Source organism: Podarcis erhardii (assembly GCF_964252035.2).
Source record: "Podarcis erhardii genome assembly, chromosome: 1".
NCBI classification, from domain to species: Eukaryota; Metazoa; Chordata; class Lepidosauria; order Squamata; family Lacertidae; genus Podarcis; species Podarcis erhardii.
The window spans coordinates 139,065,700-139,084,754 of NC_138497.1; the positions used below are offsets into that span (position 1 = coordinate 139,065,700).

The 19,055-nt window shown below is 46.1% G+C and overlaps 1 protein-coding gene and 1 pseudogene across 3 annotated transcripts in view; both read right to left on the bottom strand.

Annotated features, from left to right (window-relative positions):
* The window catches only part of CPS1 (carbamoyl-phosphate synthase 1), a 215,805-nt gene extending 207,995 nt beyond the window's left edge, over positions 1-7,810 (bottom strand). For both annotated transcript variants that reach the window (XM_081856008.1, XM_081856007.1), the window contains exon 1: positions 7,701-7,810. In XM_081856008.1, coding sequence (XP_081712134.1) covers positions 7,701-7,771 — 71 coding nt within the window. In that variant the 5' untranslated portion in view covers positions 7,772-7,810. The remainder of the gene's footprint in view (positions 1-7,700) is intronic.
* On the bottom strand, positions 4,239-4,829 carry LOC309336060 (anaphase-promoting complex subunit CDC26 pseudogene; annotated as a pseudogene). The gene has a single exon. The product of its transcript is annotated as an anaphase-promoting complex subunit CDC26 pseudogene (transcript).
* Positions 7,811-19,055: the final 11,245 nt, after the last annotated feature.

The window sequence follows — 19,055 nt, forward strand, 5'->3', positions numbered from 1 at the left end:
TCTTTAAGGTGCTACTGGAAGGAATTTGTTCTCATTGTGGGAGTTTACTATAGATCCCCAAGCCAAACGGAGGACATAGATGATGCCTTCCTCGAACAGATGGCCAAGCATGCAAAAGGAAGGGAGATAGTAGTAATGGGGGACTTCAATTACCCGGATATTTGCTGGATGTCAAACTCAGCCAAGAGCATAAGGTCAAACAGATTCCTCACTGGCCTTGCAGACAACTTTGTTGTCCAGAAAGTGGGAGAAGCAACAAGAGGAACAGCCATTTTAGATCTGGTCCTAACCAATGTTGATTGATGACCTGGTTTACTATACAGCGGAAAGGAGCAGCCAAGCATACTGTAAGGACTCAATTTCTTGACTTTAAGAAAGCCGACTTCATAAAACTTAGGGAAGTGCTGGGTGAGATCCCATGGACAGTAATACTAAAAGGAAAGGGAGTTCATGATGGCTGGGAGTTTGTTAAGAGGGAGATAGTAAAAGCACAACTTCAGGCAATACCAATGAGACGGAAACATGGAAGGTGCCTAAAGAAGCCAGGGTGGCTACCTAAAGAACTTTTAACTGAGTTAAGATTAAAAAAGGATGTGTACAGAAAATGGAAAAGGGGGGAAACCACCAAAAAGGAATTCAAACAAATAGCCAGCAAGTGTAGACACAAAGTCAGAAAAGCTAAAGCACAGAATCAACTCAGGCTTGCTAGAGAGGTTAAAAGCAACAAAAAAGGCTTTTATGGGTATGTTCGTAGCAAAAGGAAGAACAAAGAAACAGTGGGGTCACTCAGAGGAGAAGATGGTGAAATGCAAACAGGGGACACAGAAAGGGCTGAACTCCTCAATGCCTTCTTTGCCTCAGTCTTCTCCGATAAAGAAAACAATGCCCGACCTGAAGAATTTGGAGCAAATGATTCAGCAGAGGAAACACAGCCCAGAATAACTAAGGAGATAGTACAAGAATACTTGGCTAGTTTAGATGTATTCAAGTCTCCAGGACCAGATGAACTGCATCCAAGAGTATTAAAAGAACTGGCAGATGTGATCTCAGAACCACTGGCAGTCATCTTTGAGAATTCCTGGAGAACAGGCGAAGTCCCGGCAGACTGGAGGAGGGCAAATGTTGTCCCTATTTTCAAAAAGGGGAAAAGAGAGGACCCAAATAATTACCGCCCAGTCAGTCTGACATCAATACCAGGGAAGATTCTGGAGCAGATCATTAAGCAAACAGTCTGTGAGCACCTAGAAAGGAATACTGTGATTACCAATAGATTTCTGAAAAATAAGTCATGGATTTCTGAAAAATAAGTCATGTCAGACTAACCTGATCTCGTTTTTTGACAGAATTACAAGCCTGGTAGATGAAGGGAACGCAGTGGATGTAGCCTACCTTGATTTCAGCAAGGCATTTGACAAGGTGCCCCATGATATTCTTGTAAAGAAGCTGGTAAAATGCGGTCTTGACTATGCTACCACTCAGTGGATTTGTAACTGGCTGTCTGACCGAACCCAAAGGGTGCTCATCAATGGTTCCTCTTCATCCTGGAGAAGAGTGACTAGTGGGGTGCCACAGGGTTCTGTCTTGGGCCCGGTCTTATTCAACATCTTTATCAACGATTTGGATGATGGACTCAAGGGCATCCTGATCAAATTTGCAGATGACACCAAACAGGGAGGGGTGGCTAACACCCCAGAGGACAGGATCACACTTCAAAACGACCTTGACAGATTAGAGAACTGGGCCAAAACAAACAAGATGAATTTTAACAGGGAGAAATGTAAAGTATTGCACTTCGGCAAAAAAAATGAGAGGCACAAATACAAGATGGGTGACACCTGGCTTGAGAGCAGTACATGTGAAAAGGATCTAGGAGTCTTGGTTGACCACAAACTTGACATGAGCCAACAGTGTGACGCGGCAGCTAAAAAAGCCAATGCAATTCTGGGCTGCATCAATAGGAGTATAGCATCTAGATCAAGGGAAGTAATAGTGCCACTGTATTCTGCTCTGGTCAGACCTCACCTGGAGTACTGTGTCCAGTTCTGGGCACCACAGTTCAAGAAGGACACTGACAAACTGGAAAGTGTCCAGAGGAGGGCAACCAAAATGGTCAAAGGCCTGGAAACGATGCCTTATGAGGAACGGCTAAGGGCGCTGGGCATGTTTAGCCTGGAGAAGAGAAGGTTAAGGGGTGATATAATAGCCATGTTCAAATATATAAAAGGATGTCACATAGAGGAGGGAGAAAGGTTGTTTTCTGCTGCTCCAGAGAAGCGGACACGGAGCAATGGTTCCAAACTACAAGAAAGAAGATTCCACCTAAATATTAGGAAGAACTTCCTGACAGTAAGAGCTGTTTGACAGTGGAATTTGCTGCCAAGGAGTGTGGTGGAGTCTCCTTCTTTGGAGGTCTTTAAGCATAGGCTTGACAACCATATGTCAGGAGTGCTCTGATGGTGTTTCCTGCTTGGCAGGGGGTTGGACTCGATGGCCCTTGTGGTCTCTTCCAACTCTATGATTCTATGATTCTATGATTCTATGAAAAGATTTTTTATTTTTTTTAAAAAAAGGAAGTTCCAACAGAAGTCCAAGGGCCATTTGGAATGTTCCGGCTGCGGAGGCAACCATTCCCGTGCCAAGTGTTGATTCAGAGACGCCATCTGTCAGAAGTGTTTCAGAAAGGGCTACATCGCTAAGGTCAGGCTCGCTGTTACGTCTGGTGGCCTAACATGAACGATGCCATCACTGCCTGGGTTTCCGCCTGTCAAGCGTGCCAAGAATCGAGGCCTGCGCCACCAGCAGCTAAGGGACACACCTGGGAGACGCCCAAGACACCCTGGTCGAGGGTGCACATCGATCTGGCCGGCCCCTTTCATGGCCGGACCTTTATGGTAGTGGTGGACGCCTATTCCAAATGGCTGGAGGTGGCCCTGATGCCCTCCACCACTACCGAGGCCGTCATCTGGGTGCTGCGAGGCCTCTTTGTGACGCATGGGTGTCCTGATGTCCTTGTCTCCGACAACGGACCGCAGTTCACATCAGGCATTTTTGAGCGGTATCTTTTGGGACTGGGCATCCACCATGCCCTAACGGCATCATTTCATCCATCCAGCAACGGGCAAGCAGAGAGAATGGTGCGCTCGGCAAAAGAGGCACTGGCACGCCTGGACCGGGGAGACTGGCACGAGCGGGTCGCCGAATACTTGTTCGTACAACACATCACCCCTCTTGCAGCCACAGGGCGGAGTCCTGCCAAACTGCTTATAGGCCACCGCCTCAGGTCCCCGCTCGACAGGCTGCACCTGGACTTTGCCATGGCTGTGCTAACGCGCCATGGTCATTTGTTCCAGGAAACCAGGTCTTTGCCCGGAACTTTGTGGGAGACATTCCTTGGGTGCCAGCCACAGTAGTGGGAATCACTGGACTTCGCTCGTACCAGGTGGCACTTGAAGACAGACGCTTGTGGCGCAGGCACATAGATCAGCTTAGGCGCAGGGTTGGGGACTTAGACACTACCGTGGTGCCCCCAGCTGCGCTCCTGGCTCCAGAACAGACACTTACAGATGGTGAGGCTCCACCTACACCTCTCTCACAAACTGCGGGCATGGAGCTGAACCAAGCCACTTCAGGGAGTCTGCCAGACTTCCCACAGACTCAGACCACTGCCGTGCCTGACATTCTGCCAACTCCACTTGTGGAGGTTCCACCCACAGCAGTGGATCCAGGGGACTTGGTTTCAACACCACCTAGGGTCGCGCCACAGCCTCAGCAAGAATTGGGTGGTCCCCCGGACTTGGGTACCGGTCCCCTGCGGTCTGGCAGAGTTTCCAAGTGCCCAACTTATTTAAAGGACTATGTTGTTGGACATGTAACACTGTTGGTCTAAGTATGTGGAAGTATGTGAAATGTAACCGATATGCTTTTGTGCCTAATTGAACCATTACGTGTAGTGCTGTATATAAGGAAACCATTACAATTGTAACTAACACCTTATCTCGGTGGGGAGGGGTGTTATGTACTGAAGTTCTAACCCTGGGCCAGCAGGGGGATACTGTAGATAGTTATGCAAATAAGGGATCGAAAGTGACGTTCAGTGATTGGATAGTTTTAGAAAGTTGTTACAGTTACGTTGTACTGGAGCTCTATATAAGCAGGCTGACTGAACCCTTCAGTTCTGTTCTGCCCTGTGAATAGACAAGAGTTGTTTGAAAAATCGCCGTGTCATCTGATATGTTACCCACAACTTAACAAAGGCAGAGATCCCATCTTTGCAGGGAAAGCAAGACTTGCTCTGCTTGAAGGAGGAATTCCATTTCTAGAGGAGAGCAGCTCAGTCTCTTCTGCTATTTCTAAACAGAGTTTGTTGGGCTCATGAAACAAATTCCTGCTTTCTTCCAAAGCTCCCAGGTACCAGGCACTGCCACTGTCCACTCTTTGGGCTCTAGAACTCAAAGTTCCCAAACTGAGATAAACAATTGTTTGGTTTGGGCTGGGGTTTGTAGCCAATCCGGTCATGTATCATCTGCTCTTATGATCAGTGCTGAGTCCCAGCACACCCTCACTATCACTAGCTCCCACCACATCCACCTCCTATGACTCTTGAGTTCCTTGTGGGCGCTGTCAAACTCCTCGATGTCATCCAGCTTCAGTTCAAGCTGCGTCGGTTTCCGCCACAGCATCTTGCAAGCATACCTTTCGCCTGCGGCTCTCGTGCACGTGCGCCGGGTCCTGAGTTGAGGGAGCAAGGGCGCCCAGAAGCGGGTCCTCCGCCCTCCGCCACCGAAAGCCCCACAGAGCAGTGTCTGGCGCCAGACACTGCTCTGTGGGGCTTTCGGCATGGCGCCTCCTCCTCTGAGGAGACCCAAGGAGACTCCCAAGTTGGTGGAGGGTGGCGGACCTGCTGCTGGGTGCCCCTGCTGGGCAGGCGCTGTGGCGCATGGCGCCACTCAGCCAAATAGGAAAGATGCCTCTGCTGTCTTTTCTTGCTCCTGTATGGAAAAGTACATGAATCTGACCTTTGAAGTGTTTGTAAGTAAACCATTTTTAACTTACCAAACATGTGGTTTCTTTCTCTGCTAAGAGAAGAGGGGAACTTGGAAGCAACTTAGAAGGGCATATTTTAAAGATCTACGTTTAAAATATGGGCGACCAACAGCTTGTTCCATTGAATAATGCTGGGTTTTTATTTTATTATCTTTTTTAAAAGTAATATTTATTACTTTTAAACACTACAAAAAAGGAAAGAAAAGAAAAAAAGACAATACAATACAATATAAAAAGATTACACAACACTAACACAATAAACTAAACTAAACAAAACAAAAACAGTTTAACACACATCATACAATTTCAGTATCTTATCTTTCATTCACTTGTTTCAACGACCTCCTCACACCTCCCTTTTTGTATTCCACTTCTATTAATTGTTTCAGCAATTCCTTTCCATCTTCCTCTATTTTCTGGCCTATCTTAACATATTCTAACCTTATTTTTCCTTTAATACTCTAATAATCTATTTATACCTAATTCCTTATAACATTTCTACTAAAGCCATATAACTTCATTCCAACATTTTTCTAACATTCATTAATTTTACAATATTTCTATAAATAGTCTTTAAACTTTTTTCCAATCTTCTTCCACCGACTCTTCTCCTTGGTCTCGGATTCTGCCAGTCATTTCCGCCAATTCCATATAGTCCATCAACCTGGTGATCTTCTGTCCGATGCTCTTAGCTCTTTTCCAAGTCCCTTCTGCAGATCTTCTTCGTATTTATACAAAAACTTTACTTTGTCTTCTACTGATCTTATTTTTATTTTCCTTCCTTTAAAGCTGAAGAATAGACCTTGGGGAAACTCCCACCTAAAGATGATTTTATTCCTTCTCAGCAGGGCAACCAAATCTCCGTAGTTAGACCTAAGATCCAAAAGGTATTTCGGGACGTCTTTAAAAATGTCCACTCTTGGCTGTTGTACTTCTAGGTTCTTCTGGTAGTGCCAACAGTCTCTTATTCTGTTCTTCTCTTTCCCCCCTCCTCTTCCAAATCTGAAGGCCCTCACAGTTTTAAACTCTTCTTGACCCAGATCCAAGTCCCAAAAATCAGCAAATTCCTGTGTGAAGAAGTCTATCAAACTTTCCTTCTCCAATTCAGGTAGGGCTCTGATCCTCAAATTCGTCTGTTTTTCTTTAAATTCAATCATAGCAAGCGTCGACTTATGGTCATCAAGTTGCCTCTGTAAGGCTGGGACTCTCTCTCTCACCAATTGTATTACTTTACATTCAGCAGCAACGGCTTTCTCCCTAGCTTCCTCCGCAGTCTGCCGTATCAAAGTAGATTCCTGTATCAATTTCTGGATTGTTTCTGTATTGATATTCACCTTTTGTCCCAGATTATTTATACTTTCTGTATTTAAGTCAATTTTAATAGTTGCAGCGTCCACTTTCGCCTTTGTCACATCTATTTTCTTGTTAAGCTGTTCCAGTGAATCACTTATCTTACTTAATGCAACCGCTAAGGCCTCTTCTGTCGACATTCCTCTTGATTTTGAATATACTGTTACAAAAGCAATAGCGGAAGAAGCGGGGGGCCTGATATTGAGGCTCTCCTAGATTGCTGCCAAGTCCTCCCAGACCTTAATGTTTTTTCAGGGATTGACTAGTCCGTTTTTTCCTTTCCATTTGCCATAACACTTAACCGATTCAAGGTCAGTCCCAGAGTCTCACAGCTTTTTATCTTGCAGCTGGAAATTCCCCAGCCCAGCTCTTGTAACAGTTTCAAAAGCTTCCTCTGGGGGAAACAGTTTCTGTTTATATTAGTCAATAATGTCCTCTTTTAAACACAGCTCAAACAATGAAGTTAGTTTCAATTTTCAGTTACTTTTACTCCTTTTTAAAAGCAGACGGAGACAGTAGGGACAATGTATTTCTCTTATTAGCTAGCTGTCAAGGAGCGTTCTAATCGCTGTCAGTGAGCCTTCCAAAGAATGTCAGTCCTGCTAGCAGCCCGTTTCCAGGGTCTGAGCTGTGGTATTTTAACTCTCTTGGCTCTCTCCCGCAGGCATATTCAGTTCACAACTCCCCCCCCCTTCTCCTGCCTCCAAGGGGGGGTTTAATGTTCTTTACTGATGGAAATTTAGTCCTTTACAATAGGCTTTCCAAGGCTTCAGCTTGCAGCCTCAATGCTTCAATCTATTTACAAAAGGGGAAGGCGGACTTCCTGTATTGAACCTCCACATTACGATAACAAATTAAACTTTTAGAAATCCAATTCTCCCGCTTCAGCTCTACTCATGGGTAATTACTTTAAAATCAAATTGTCAACAGGAAAAAGTCAGCGCTCTCCGGCAACAGCTATGCAGCTTCGCTCCGTGGAAGAAGCAGACGATTCGAAGCACCGCGCCATCACCCCACGTCGCTCTGGACCCCCGAAACCGGGTTTCCCCATGAGTAGGGGAGGTGCAAAAGGTGCCCGCCAAATCCCACGCTCACAGGCTTCTCCCGCCTGTGATTTTTTGCGGGTCTCCGCCTTCGCCGTGACAGCCAGACCCAAATTCCCACGGGGCAAATTCCTCCCGATCAGAGGAATTCAGCCATTACCAGAGGCACCAACCCGGAAGTCCGGGTTTTTATTTTATTATCATGGCAATATGGAAGTAGATTCCTAGATATAATAAATAGGTTTTAAAAAATCTCCCCCTTACCCAGCCAGGCCGGTATTGAATACAACTTCCCCAGCTGTAGAGGATGGATGACCAAAAGAGTAGCCCGTCATCTTGGTTCCATCTTCCAGCACTAAGTTGGCTGTCTGTGCCTAGAAAAAAAAATATCAATGAAACTCATCATTTATATTTCCTTCTACATAATGCCACCCTAGACCAACAATTTCCAGCCCCGAAATGCCTTCCTTCTACCTTTAAAACGCCCATCATCTGTACATTTATGAAAGGCTGTTCCTGTACTCACCCTGGTAATAGGGATAAAGTGATAAGTAAGATTCTCCTACAGTAGACCAAAGATTATTCAGCTAATAGCAGGGCCAGCACAAAACATTTTGGCACCTGAAATGGTCACCAAATAGGGCCCCCTCCCCACCAGCAAAGAAGGAGTGGGTGAAGAACAAGCAGGGAAGGAAGATGTACATCAGGATCTACTGCACCAGTGAATCCTGCCACCTGAGGCAATTGCCTCACTAGTGGGCCGGCCCTGGTTAATAATATGTAACCTTCCTGTAGCCAATTATGCGGCCTATTTCACTAGCCAGTGGTCCAGATCATGTACTTCTTTCTCACTCATAACCCCACAGCAGTGAATGCCAGTTTTCCTGTCTTGAACAGTCCTTAACACCAGTTCCAATTCAACAAATATGCAGGGCCCTTCTAGATCAATTTATATGTGGAGAGGTTGGAAGCAGATAGTGGGCAGGGAATAGAGTGGTGATTTTTCTTCTGACTTGTGTGGCATAATTGTAACCTATATGGTTCCTACGGTGCCGGAGATTGTCTATGCAATCCTACACTTCTTTTTTTTAAGTATCCACTGAATATGCTCAGTCTTCACTGGACTGTTAGGAAGGGAGGTTCAGAGTTGTACCTAGGCTCCCTTGTGCCCTTGGCAAGGAGCCCCCTCCCCCTTTCATTGCGCCTTTGAAGCCAGGCCACCACCACCCCGAGCAGCGGAGGAACGGCCTGGGAGTGCATGGACAGGCTTCTAGCAACTCTGAGCCAGAGTGGAGGCATGTTTTTGCAGGGGCGGAGGGCCTGCACCCCTGGCGGGGGCCAACCACACCAAGCCCTAGGTATGTCACTAGGGAGGTTCTCCCTTAATTCTCCCCCACCCTTCTTTACTTCTAAAAAGCTTGGGGTTCCCTAAACACACCAATAGACACCTATTTCTCAGTGGCCCCATTTTGGCAACCATCTTGTCAGCTCTCCTCCACAGCTGAATTCTCTGTTATTATAACCAGTAAGGGACAGTGGAGGCTGTCCATTAGAACGAATAGGACACTGCCCCCACCAAGCTCAGTCTGCCCTTAACCAGCCCCTCCTGCCTGCCATCTTGGGTGACGCTGCCTCCTACTGGCTCTGGCTGCATCTTCTGCTAAGCTCCCTGCCCCACCAGTCCCAATTGACACCAGCCACCACATATTAATACCAGCATACAACCAGTAAAGGAACTGTATGGATAAATACAGTCAGAAAAGTAAGTGTCCATGCTACCCACTTTCTGGCTTACTGTCAACCCACGGATCAAAAAGAGCCGTGTTGAGAGAAAGTCCTCTAATTTATTCTGCTTTGTGGCAGATCATTAAGCAAACAGTCTGTGAGCACCTAGAAAGGAATGCTGTGATCACCAATAGTCAGCATGGATTTCTGAAAAATAAGTCATGTCAGACTAACCTGATCTCATTTTTTGACAGAATTACAAGCCTGGTAGATGAAGGGAACGCAGTGGATGTAGCCTACCTTGATTTCAGCAAGGCATTTGACAAGGTGCCCCATGATATTCTTGTAAAGAAGCTGGTAAAATGCGGTCTTGACTATGCTACCACTCAGTGGATTTGTAACTGGCTGACTGACCGAACCCAAAGGGTGCTCATCAATGGTTCCTCTTCATCCTGGAGAAGAGTGACTAGTGGGGTGCCACAGGGTTCTGTCTTGGGCCCGGTCTTATTCAAGATCACTTCCTGGTGCAACTGGACTTCTCCGCAACCCTTCCCCTCCGCAGGGAGGTGGGACCGATTCGGATGGTCCGCCCCCGCCACTTAATGGATCCAATTGGCTTCCAGAGAGTGGTAGGGGATGCTTTATCCCAAGTTGATGGCCTTTCAGCTGATTCCCTGGTGGCCCGCTGGAATGCGGAGTTAACCAGGGCTATTGACTGTCTGGCTCTGAAGCGCCCTCTCCGATTGCATGGAGCCCGGACAGCCCCATGGTTTTCCCTGGAGCTGAGGGTGATGAAACAATCGTTGAGACGGCTAGAGCGCTGGTGGCGGAAAACTCATTCTGAATCAGACCGGACACGGGTTAGAGCTCAACGTCGAGCCTACCAAGTGGCAATGGCGACGGCGAAGAGGGCCTTCTTCACCGCCTCCATTGCATCTGCAGAAAACAGCAGCAGGAGACTTTTTCAGGTGGTTCGCAATTTATCAGAACCACCTGTACCACCGGGGCCTGGTAGGGACCCCAAGATCTCCTGCAATGCTTTTGCAAAGTTTTTTGCAGATAAAATCGCTCAGATTCAGAAGGAGGTAGACTCCACCGTGGGAGCAGGGCCAGGGCGGGAGAGTGCCGTGTCCAGAAGGTGGTGGGGGTTTGGACTGGGTGTTCATCAGTATGCAGATGACACCCAGCTCTACCTCTCCTTTAAATCAGAACCAGTGAAGGCGGTGAAGGTCCTGTGTGAGTGCCTGGAGGCGGTTGGAGGTTGGATGGCGGCTAACAGATTGAGGTTGAATCCTGACAAGACAGAAGTACTGTTTTTGGGGGACAGACCACAAGGGCCATCGAGTCCAACCCCCTGCCAAGCAGGAAACACCATCAGAGCACTCCTGACATATGGTTGTCAAGCCTCTGCTTAAAGACCTCCAAAGAAGGAGACTCCACCACACTCCTTGGCAGCAAATTCCACTGTCAAACAGCTCTTACTGTCAGGAAGTTCTTCCTAATATTTAGGTGGAATCTTCTTTCTTGTAGTTTGGAACCATTGCTCCGTGTCCGCTTCTCTGGAGCAGCAGAAAACAACCTTTCTCCCTCCTCTATGTGACATCCTTTTATATATTTGAACATGGCTATCATATCACCCCTTAACCTCCTCTTCTCCAGGCTAAACATGCCCAGCTCCCTTAGCCGTTCTTCATAAGGCATCGTTTCCAGGCCTTTGACCATTTTGGTTGCCCTCCTCTGGACACGTTCCAGTTTGTCAGTGTCCTTCTTGAACTGTGGTGCCCAGAACTGGACACAGTACTCCAGGTGAGGTCTGACCAGAGCAGAATACAGTGGCACTATTACTTCCCTTGATCTAGATGCTATACTCCTATTGATGCAGCCCAGAATTGCATTGGCTTTTTTAGCTGCCGCGTCACACTGTTGGCTCATGTCAAGTTTGTGGTCAACCAAGACTCCTAGATCCTTTTCACATGTACTGCTCTCAAGCCAGGTGTCACCCATCTTGTATTTGTGCCTCTCATTTTTTTTGCCCAAGTGCAATACTTTACATTTCTCCCTATTAAAATTCATCTTGTTTGTTTTGGCCCAGTTCTCTAATCTGTCAAGGTCGTTTTGAAGTGTGATCCTGTCCTCTGGGCTGTTAGCCACCCCTCCCAGTTTGGTGTCATCTGCAAATTTGATCAGGATGCCCTTGAGTCCACACATCACACATCCCTCAGCTGATACGCTGCTCCTTTCTAAAGCAAATAAGGAAAGGAAAGGTGGGGGGGGGGGTTTACAAACCATTAGAAAATGCCATTTGGGCTAATCAGTTCCCTGTGTGAAAGATTTCAGTTTGAAATGGAATTAAAAATCCCTTGATCCATCTCCTAAATGCAAATATTCCTTAGAGCCCCCAACTTAAGCAAGTCTATTTTTGCTTTTGGGGTCTTGCTTGCTGAATTGCACACCCTGCTCCAACAGCAATTCTTTACCCCAGAAACTGTAAATAAGCTCGTGGGTTTGGACCTAATAAACATACTGCTTTTATTCATGTACATATACTGGTGGGGTTTTTTTTGGGGGGGGGAGTTATACAAGAGCACCCACAACTAATAGGATGTCAGTTGTGCTAGTGCAGTTCAATGACATGTAATACACACCTCTGGATTATAAATATTAAACATATTTACAACCTGCCTTTTGCTTTACTGAAATCATATAAAGCATCACAGATAAACAAGATGAGTTTTTAAAACACCTGATCAAAACCAAGTTGTAGTAGCAGCAGCAGATTTCTCCAGTAATTGGGCTGTGCAGAGACTGTACGATGATATTCACTAGCAACATATACCGTAAGTCTGTGTACCTTCCTGGAGGTCCCATGTACCTAGTCGCATTGTCCTCCCCAACATCTGTGTCCCTGAGATAACCACTATAGTAGTTTGATATCTTCCTTGTTCTTAAGATCATAGAAACCATTTGGATGTGGAGAAATAGCAGACCATTTATGGTATAGCCTAGGAAACCCAGAGCAGCATTCATGGAGATGAGTTTTCACCTGATTATAATTTTGTGGGGGATGAGGAGACCCCACACACTGTCTTGCAACTAGACTTGTTTGTCTATTCTTGGGTTCCCAAATACAGGCCACTTTCACATACTTCAGGTCAGACATTGTGGTCCTCAGAACAAATAAGAGCACATAGAGGCGCCAACCCACAATCCAATTATGAAAGGATAACCCCTACAAAAAAAAATGCTTTTAGATTTTATTTTAAAACTAGTAGGTGATACCCAGACTTTTAAAACTCATCACTTTGGTGAGGTTTCAATTTGCACTTGAAATCCATGTATTTTCAATGCCTCTTCCAGCAATCATCATGCCAGAGGAAAACCGCCTCTATGGGGTGCTCCAGGAGGCGTTTCCACTCGTCTTCTCCCTCTCACCAGTGGTGGGGAAAGCAAGATGCCACCTCTTGTGCTTCTACTGCCTGAGGTGAGTGCTTCACCCTGCTTCATCAGTGGGCCGGCTCTGTTTGCAAAGGTAGCCTTGCGCCCTATCTACAAATAGAGACAGGGAATTCCTGTGGCCTGGATGGGGGCTTCTCTATTTCATCACTTGTCCCTTGCATTACACCCTGCTTACAGACATATCCTTTCCCCAAATATAAGAAAGTGTGTACCTTTCCTTTTTTGATCATTCAAAATTCAACCTCTGAAGTAAACATATTCGATTCCAAACACATAATTTGATATTGTTATTTTAATGAAGCCTTCCAGCTCCCCTGCATGTTAATCTATTTTCCACAACATACATTCAAGGGAATAAAAAGTTTTGCAGTGGCTGCATGTTGACATGACTATACAATGAGAGTGCTTTTGCTCAGCTCTTGTTTCTTTCAGTGGGGCTTCCTGCAGGATACCCTCTGTGCAGGCATGTAGCCCTCCTACATATTCTTTCAAAATAATTCTTCCACTTGGGGTCACTGAAAACTACGAGGATTACTGAGAATGCTGTTTCCATCTGCATTGCCTCTCTGCTTTTAATGAAACAATCTTCTGCCTGCCTTCTTCAAATTTATTGAAAGAGCCCCTTGACAGAAATAGTCTTTAAAGCCAGCATTCAATATTTTTCTCTTCCTTTAATCACATTTTTTAGTTTGCTCCTAGGGGTTTTATGGATCTCCAAATCCTTTTCCTTTGCCCAGTTGGGCTGTTTTGTTACAAGCTCCCTATTTATTGCTTTGCTCATACAGCTCTTTACATCCCTCACCCCTTAAATTCAGGGTCCTTGGATGTGTGTTCAATGATACCAGCTTTAACAGGTTTCTGCACGTTCCTAAAATGCAGTGAAATTTTACAGCAACTGTCACTTTCCTAAAGAACCCCTGTTGAAATGAATATTGTCCTTTATTAAAAGTACCTCCTTCCCAAGGTGTTTGGTAATGCTGGAGAATGGAGAAGGGCCCAGTTTTGTTATAGCACCCCTCAAGATAGAGAACTGAATATCTAGGGCTTAAGGTGGGATTAAAGTGCAGTTATCCAGAGTCATCATATTAACAACATACAAAATCAGAAGGGCTGGATCATCTTTAGCAAGGGTAGCCAACAAGGTTCCTTTCAGATATTGGTTGGGCTACAGCTCCCATCATCCTTGACCACTGGCCATGCTGGCTGGGGCTGATAACAGTTGTGATCCAAAACATCTGAAGGGCACCATATTTGCTACTCTTCAGGGCTAACTCGCTAGCTACTTGCATAGCTGCCAGTGGTTGAATTTGCTGACAAAATGGCTGATGGTTGACGTGAGCTCCTTCCCTTTCTCACAACACAGGTCACAGGCACAATTCTTACTAGGTCTATGACAAAAGCTAACGGGGAAGGTGTCATGGCAGGCTACAATCAATTGATCACACTGAGTTCAGAATAGCGTCTCCCGTGGAAACCTAGCTTTTGATTCAGATCATGAAATGATAAATTCCTGACACAAATACATAGAAGTATCCAGTAGCCTAACAAAAATGTCAGCTCCCTCCTCCCCAAATGAGCTGCTACCTTGGCTTAGTGCTCATAAATAGACTTGATTTGCGACATTTGATAAACACAATCCATCTCATTTCAACACATGTCAGGGGCACTTATGTTTGGAAAGGCACAAGCCATAGAACCAAAAACATCTCTTTGTTACCACACTACGACAGATGAGTCAACTAATGACCTCCCAAAAAAAGACTGGATTGCTAACAACTTATTGTGTTTTTCAGAGAAGAAAAAATGTCAGCTAAATTACATTGCAACATGTTGAAACATGTTGGTCACATCAAATATTTTTATGCTGCTCTTTATTTCATAGAATCGTAGAGTTGGAAGAGACCACAAGGGCCATCGAGTCCAACCCCCTGCCAAGCAGGAAACACCATCAGAGCACTCCTGACATATGGTTGTCAAGCATCTTGTAATTTTAGACTCTTTGTTGTTTTTCCTGCAGCAGTCTACCCTGCTATCCCTCTGGAAATCATTTCATTCTTTTATGCCTTGTGAGCTGCTCAGATAACATGTTATTGGGTAGCCCATATAAATACAGTAAATAATTATTTTACAAATAACACCATTCTGAGGTTTGCAGGGGACATTCTTTTTGGTACTGACCCTCTCTTCTTTCTGCCAATAAAAATGTAGCTGACTTCCACCCTCTAGTGGTCATAGGAATACAATATCAGAGCATTGCGTTGACAGGTGGAGTCCCCCAGACCCTAGACGGCCCCCCGTCATGTGGAATAACGACTCAAGACAACGTGCTATGGGATTAAATTGGCCACAACTTTATTATATTTCAGATGTGGGTAGACCTTGGCTCAGGCATTGGGCGTTATCCCTCCCCAGTCCCCAGCCGGGGACCTAGGGAACATCAGGGTTATCCAGTGGGGGGGGGGATGGGCCAGCTCTGGAGAACATATGTTCAAGCAGAGATAGCCGCCCCCATTACGCCGCTGTCACAGGGGACAGCAATCACGACCTCTCGGCGTACGGTCAAAGCCTCCCCTCAGAAACCCCTTTAACGGGGAACCCTGGTATCGCCGCTGCAAAGAGGAAGATAGACTAAAGGATTCCGCCCAAGGCCTGATACTGCCAAAGTTGTGACGTTTTGCTACGGGAAAGGCAAAACCTGCCAATGCAGGGGAATTCCTTTCTGGCCCTTCAACAGTGACCTTGACGTAGCAGCGCCCACATACCTGTGAAGAAAAGCTAACCTGCAAAATAAGACTTAACTGAGGGTGGGTAGGGTGGGAGAAGCTCTGGAGCCAAGTGAGGATTCCCAGGTAAGATCCTCCCTCTATTGTGTGGGCAGGTAATCCCTCCCCTACCTGACCTGGTCTCCTTGGCAATGCTTCCCCCAGGTGGGATTGGACAACTGACTGAGGTAGGCGGAGACCTCCAGGTATCCCACCTGGGGGAAGGCGAAGCCATGCCTGTGCTAATGGAGCCGCTCTAGATCCAGGGGCTGTGCACGTCCACACAAAGGGAGCCCCCCGTTTTATGCGGGGAGTGGTCATTATCTTGAATTTTGATGGGTCTTGTTAAGCAGGAAACATATCTTAGCATTGACATTTTTGTTTGACAGAAGAGAATGCTACCATTTTCTATTATTCAGGTATTATTGCATGAGTTTCTCACAGTCTTGATCCAAAGCAAAGTGTAAACAGATAAATGAAAATATACTAATTGGGCTAGACTAATTGCGTACATCAAGACAAAGCCTAGACCTTCCTCCTTTGTATTGAAACATCTATGTGCAGGAATTATTTATTTATTTTGCATGGAGGTGCGTTTCTGTCATGTGAGCCTCCACTTGTAAACTTAAGTTCAGTTACTATTTGCCCACCTCGCTTGAAAATTAGGCTGGGAAGTATGAAATGTTTTCCAGCAAGGGGATTTTGCTGGAACTAAAACACCACATGGGTTCTAGGAGGCGGGGGGGGGGGGGGCTGAGTTGCCAAGATAGGCCAAGTGAAAAGAGTCAGGGAAGCCAAGACCCAAATCAGCCCATTATAGGAAGACAAGTAGGCGCTCCTGATCTGCATCTATACATCCCATGACTCCCTGGAAACAGTGGTTGGGGACAGAGGGGTGAAAAGCATGATGTGGTGCCATCGTGGGACCATTTCCCATCTCCACCAAAAGTAAAAGAATGTTGGGGAAGAGAAACACGCTGATACGAAAGGGGGGGGCATGTCTTCTTCACCTTCTTCTTCGCTACAATATATCAATTTATTTCCAATTGTCAATGTCAAAAGGGACTAAAATCTATAAAATTCATAGAAAATCAACGTGCCAATTTGCTCAATTTCTCTAGGACTCCATCACACCTCCCCTGTCCTCCATAATCCCTCAAGCAAGGTGTTAAGACCCTAATCCTGTCAAATCGCTCTGATCAGCCTTTCCTCCAGGCAATGTCAGGTGGCAGACTATGCATATTTGGGACCATTGTCTTCTCATCCCCGGTACTCAGGAAGTGTTTTTCTGTGCATATCTCCGACTCTGCATATTCCCCCTCCCTCCTCCATATGTTAATCCGGTGTAACCCAACCTCTCCTTAATGTATTCATGATGTAATCTGTGTAACCCAACCTTTCCTTAATGTATTCATGATGTAACTGGGATGTATTTTGCACTGTATTCTGGGACATGGAGGGAGTTTCAAAAGTTCATGTCACCCCTTTCTCGCTGTTCAATCTCGCCTTGAACCTGTTGCGCAATAAACTTGGATCTTCTGTAGTTTGCTCCTGTCCGGCTGAGCTCATTTTCTTCCGCAGGGACCCGCGGACACTTAGTCCGACGAGCTGGGTGGCAGAGTAGCCCCGCACCCAGATTTTAGCCGTAACAACGCTGAGCTTGCGTACATACTCATTTTTACTCCACATTCAGTGCACTCCTACCGATGGTTTGGGGAGCAGTGTACACACAACATTAGCCACAAACCATGTCTATCCTGTAGATTCTTAGGAGAAGCTGTGTTTTCTCCCAAGCCAGCTTCAATCCAAAAGAACAACCTGGCTGCATTTTAAGTAAGTTTCTCCACTTACCATGTAGTTTGGCCTCAATGGGCAGGAAGTCCAGAGGTTGGAAGGGGGAGGGGCAAAAGAGACTTTAAATCAGCAATGGCCTTTGTAGAAAATCAATAACAATCTTTTATTTTAAAAAATCAGCAACAGCCTGAGATACAGGAACCTAAGGGAAGACAAGGTAGAAAACACATAGGCCTGGAGAAGTAATCTGGGCAAACGCCACAGATTTAACTGTACTGTGTCATTTTCATGGGGGCTGGTGGTCAAGAGGATATCAAGGGAATTCTTAGCACGTGTCACGACCCTGGAGTTCCTGCAATGATGAAGACACAATTTCTGAGGCTGCAGCGTCACAAGCTGAGAGGCGAGACCAGGTTCAGGGCTCTGAACTTGCTACTAGAGATCAGAAGACCAGTGAGCCTGGGGCTGGCTGACATTGCCTACAGAACAGCCTCCTGTAGCACCAGGACCCTCAAAGGTACCCTCCTCTGAGGAACCAAATGTCTCCCACCACACCTCAGTGGTCCAGCACTGCAGGGATTGCACGGGGCATGAGGCTACCAGTCTCCATCTTCAGGCAAGAGGGTTGGCCCTTTAAGTTCTCCACAAGGGAGTTGAGTCTGGGAGAGGGAGTTTATGGGCAGAGGATTAAAAGGACACAGTTGGCTTTTGATCTTTGTCAAAAGCTCCAGGCTGGAGTTGGCTGTCCCCCTGCTGCTCTCAGCTGGTTACAGGGTGGTGCTAATAATGCCAAGGTTGCAGGTTTGATCCCGCATGGGACAGCTGTGTATTCCTGGATTGCAGGGGGTTGGACTAGATGATCCTCGGGGTCCCTTCCAACTCTACAGTTCTATGATTCTATGAAAGCGCACATTAGTAGCCCTTACTATTCATGAGGCATGCTTGCAATGACACCTCTCCTTCAGCTCGTTTATTTCTTGACATGTTAGCTGGAGAGACACTAAAGCTGATCTGTGAAGTAGATCCAGATGCAGGCTGTGTAGAAGACATGACTACACTTGCAAACGACCTGTCACAACACATTTAGGAACTTGTTACAGTGCTCAGCACTTTTTCTTTCAGCCAGGAAATCATAGCTCAGCTTGATCAGCCTTTGTAATCCTATTTCCACACAGCTCACAGCCCCCTTGGTGTCACCATCCATCGTTTCTGTCTCTTCTGATATTCCAAAAGGTTAGAAAGGAGCAAGGCAGTCTAAATAATGCAAGAGACCATCGTGTATTATGAATATGGACCCAGTGAGGCAAACGCAATTGCAGCAGGCAGTGTTAGAAACTGAGAGTAACTTCTGGCTATACTTTTTGTGGAAGAAAACTGATCATGTGAGCAGTGCAATGTTAGAACAGCTAGTACGCAAGATTGCCCCCTTCTCTGCTGTGAGCTGGAAAAAAATCACAGTTCGCAATGTTTCTTCGTGGAAGTGGAGCCACAATCTTGCGTAAGTTTGCAGCTCCTGTGTTGCACTACTCATATGTAGGTGAAGGATATCCTTCTGTCCTCTTTCCACAAGTGTGTGTAAAGGTAAAGGGACCCCTGACAGTTAAGTCGAGTCATGAACAACTCTGGGGTTGCGGCGCTCATCTCACTTTACAGGCCGAGGGAGCCGCCGTTTGTCCACAGACAGTTTTTCCGTGTCATGTGGCCAGCATGACTGAGCCGCTTCTGGCACAATGGAACACCGACACCAGAGCAAAGCACGGAAACACCATTTACCTTCCCGCCAGAACAGAACCTATTAATCTACTTGCACTTTTTTGGGTGTGCTTTCAAACTGCTAGGTTGGCAGGAGCTGGGACCGAGCAACAGGCATGTAGAGAGGGAG